General features: G+C 41.6%; 1 protein-coding gene across 1 annotated transcript in view; it reads left to right on the forward strand.

Moving 5' to 3' along the window:
* The window catches only part of LOC106878295 (b(0,+)-type amino acid transporter 1), a 78,595-nt gene that overhangs the window by 62,610 nt on the left and 12,826 nt on the right, over positions 1-3,159 (forward strand). The window contains exon 8 of the mRNA XM_052973903.1: positions 95-191. Within this exon, the coding sequence (XP_052829863.1) occupies positions 95-191 (97 nt within the window). The remainder of the gene's footprint in view (positions 1-94; positions 192-3,159) is intronic.

The raw sequence follows: 3,159 nt of genomic DNA on the forward strand, positions 1-3,159 counted from the left end.
ATATATATATATATATATAAACGTTTGTGATATTGTATGTGTTGTTGTTATTGTATTTACTGTTATAATAAATGTCTCATCTTGTAATCTTTAGACTGACTTTTGCTGCAGCCAGGGAAGGTCATCTTCCACAAGTTCTCTCCTATCTTCACATCAGGAAGAAAACTCCAGTTATCTCCCTTATATTCTCAGTAAGTCAAGTATATGATACTTCTGTCTTCTCATATGTTCTTTCTATTGTGTTGTTAAATTATGTGTGTACATACATACATACATATATACATGCATACGTGGAGGCGCAATGGCCCAGTGGTTAGGGCAGTGGTCGTCCATTTCATATTTCGACAATTCTGAGCGTGATAGAGTGTTTTCGGAAATCGTGGTTTACTGTGCTGTCTTTTGGATTTTATAAGCCCATCTACGGTTAGTAGAGTTGAAGAAAAGGATGATCAAATTTGTTATTGGATTTCTACCAATCACTTTAGTGTGATTGTCGGATAATATATTTACTTGACTATCCATATTCTTCTATCCGTTAAAATCAATCGTTTTCCAAACAGCTGAATAAATTTCACAGTATGCTGGATAACTCTCATGAATTACCTTTCAGTTCGCATATTTTACCAGTTTATTAATGGGAATTATCTCCCTTGAACTTTAAACTCTTCCCCTCCCTATTTCGCTGCTCACCTATTTTTGTCGAAAATTTAACAGATTGCAGCCGCATTATAATAATATTTATAATAGTTTCTTAGAAATTCTCATGAAGGTGAAGTTGATTATGTTGTTGTTGGCACTCCGTCACTTACGACGTCGAGGGTTCCAGTTGATCCAATCAACGGAACAGCCTGTTCGTGAAATTAACATGCAAGTGGCTGAGCACTCCACAGACACGTGTACCCTTAACGTAGTTCTCGGGGATATTCAGCGTGACACAGTGTGACAAGGCTGACCCTTTGAATTACAGGCACAACAGAAACAGGAAGTAAGAGTGAGAGAAAGTTGTGGTGAAAGAGTACAGCAGGGTTCGCCACCATCCCCTGCCAGAGCCTCGTGGAGTTTTAGGTGTTTTCGCTCAATAAACACTCACAACGCCCGGTCTGGGAATTGAAAGCACGAGTCCGCTGCCCTAACCACTGAGCCATTGCGACTCCACAGCTAACGGTTAACCCTCACCTAATCTCTATATTTATCTCTGCTATAGATGCTTCTGATAATGTTATTGTGGGGACGGGTAGATTGTGGCTTGGAGGTAATATGGTAGACGTGTTTGGTAAAGTAGTATATGGAATGAGGTATAATCAACAGATAAATAAGCAAATGAGCATTCAAAGTTTATTGGACGGGAGGTTGACATTCCTTGTGGCACCAGCAGACAAAATGAAAAGGGCGTTGCCCCAGAGGATGGCAAAGGAAACGTGCTGGAACAGTCACTCTGGCTCACGGGGATCGCACTTGTGGACAGCGATCTCTACCACGATAGCGTTGAGTGGGTATATGATCTGGGGACCGAGATCACCGGATGACTCAACTGTCACAGGTTCGATCATCCACCTATACTTTGACAGTTTGTTTTTCTCAGCTAGACGAGCAACAGAGCCTGGGCTGGTAGCTGACAATACTATGTGTTGTCACAGGGGAAGGTGTCACAGCTTGTGGCATCCCAGATGAGGGACTTACCAACACGAAACTGGAAATTTGTCATGTAGTCTGGCCTTTTACTATCCCCCTCGGTCTAGCCCTGCAGACTCGAACTGGGAAGGGAAGCTTGCGGCATCTAGGTCTTGCTTTATGATCTTGTTAAGGGTGGAATGGAAAATGGTCAGCACTATGACGGCAGGACAGTGGATGGAGGCTGAAAGAATCCATTATGGATGCGCAGTGGTGTTCAGGAGGCTCACAGATCTGGAGACCAAGCCTCAAGGAAACGCCAATGCACAGGCAGTCACTATCGAACTGAGTGCCAGTTGCAAGTGATGGCACAGCTCTGCTGTGAGACTAGGTGCTGGATGGTTCTGGTCAAGTTTTGAATAAACCATTGCACCTTATATATACGCGGGTATGGTGATGGAAACGGTAAAAACAGAACTCAAAATGTGGGTATGAGAGTATTTTTATTAATATTTAGCAGAAACAACAGAATGACTCAAGCGCCGAAAGTTTTGTGGCTAAGTGCCAATACATGAAAATCTTATATATATATATATAAAGAAGTTAAGTGTTATGGGTGGTCATAGAGGCAATAAGTCCGAGTCACTTATGCTGCTAAGCACTTAATAGGTATGAAACCAATGATCACTTTATGACCAGCACCATAACATTTAACTTCATGCAAAATATATTGCCACTCTAATGCTTTATAGTGTGCTTCTTTTTCAGATATATGAACCACTGATTATATAAAGAGAGAGAGAGAGAATGTGTGTGTGTAACACGTGTTGTACATACTGTACACTTTTTGCTCCCCAAACATGCATATCTATCAAAATTTGCAAGCGTTTACTGAATTTTCTTACCCAGTTTTATGTATCCTGCCTTTAGGAGCCAAAGAGGAGCCTCAAGTCTCCTCCAAATCTCAAATCTCCCTCTAATGACTTTTAAATAAAATCTGTATCAGAAAATATATATTAATTATAACTGGTAAATGAAATAAAAGAAAAAAAATTGAACAGGTTGGAGCCCCTGTAGTGTCGCGTATGGCCGCCATCTTGGGAAGTGCCATTGCGCATGTGCAAGGGATTTGCCGTCAGCGGAAGTACCCGAGCACGCATGCGCAATGCAACAGGTGGAGAAAAGCAATAGCGTTCGCCCTCTTTTCTGTCTAGCAGTGGTGCTGACAACACGTATTCTCTCAGCTCGATACCGACATGTGGTCGAAGCTTTCTTTGGTATTCTAGCGGCATGCCTATTCACCCAGGAACTAAACGGCTCTACACCAACCTAGAATAAAGTATGTTCTGTTGTTACCGTTATTCCTCGTGTTGTTGTATTTCTGGATTTAATGATTAATATAAGAACTGGGGAGAGATGGCCGAGCCATCATATCTCATCCAATTCTTATAACTGGTGACCCCCGACGTGATAGCGGAATTATCTCTCAAACAACTCGTAAAAGAAAAAATGAAGAGACGACGAAAAAAAAAAAACACAGCACAAGAG

The sequence above is a fragment of the Octopus bimaculoides genome, chromosome 17, assembly GCF_001194135.2.
Source record: "Octopus bimaculoides isolate UCB-OBI-ISO-001 chromosome 17, ASM119413v2, whole genome shotgun sequence".
Classification (NCBI taxonomy): Eukaryota; Metazoa; Mollusca; class Cephalopoda; order Octopoda; family Octopodidae; genus Octopus; species Octopus bimaculoides.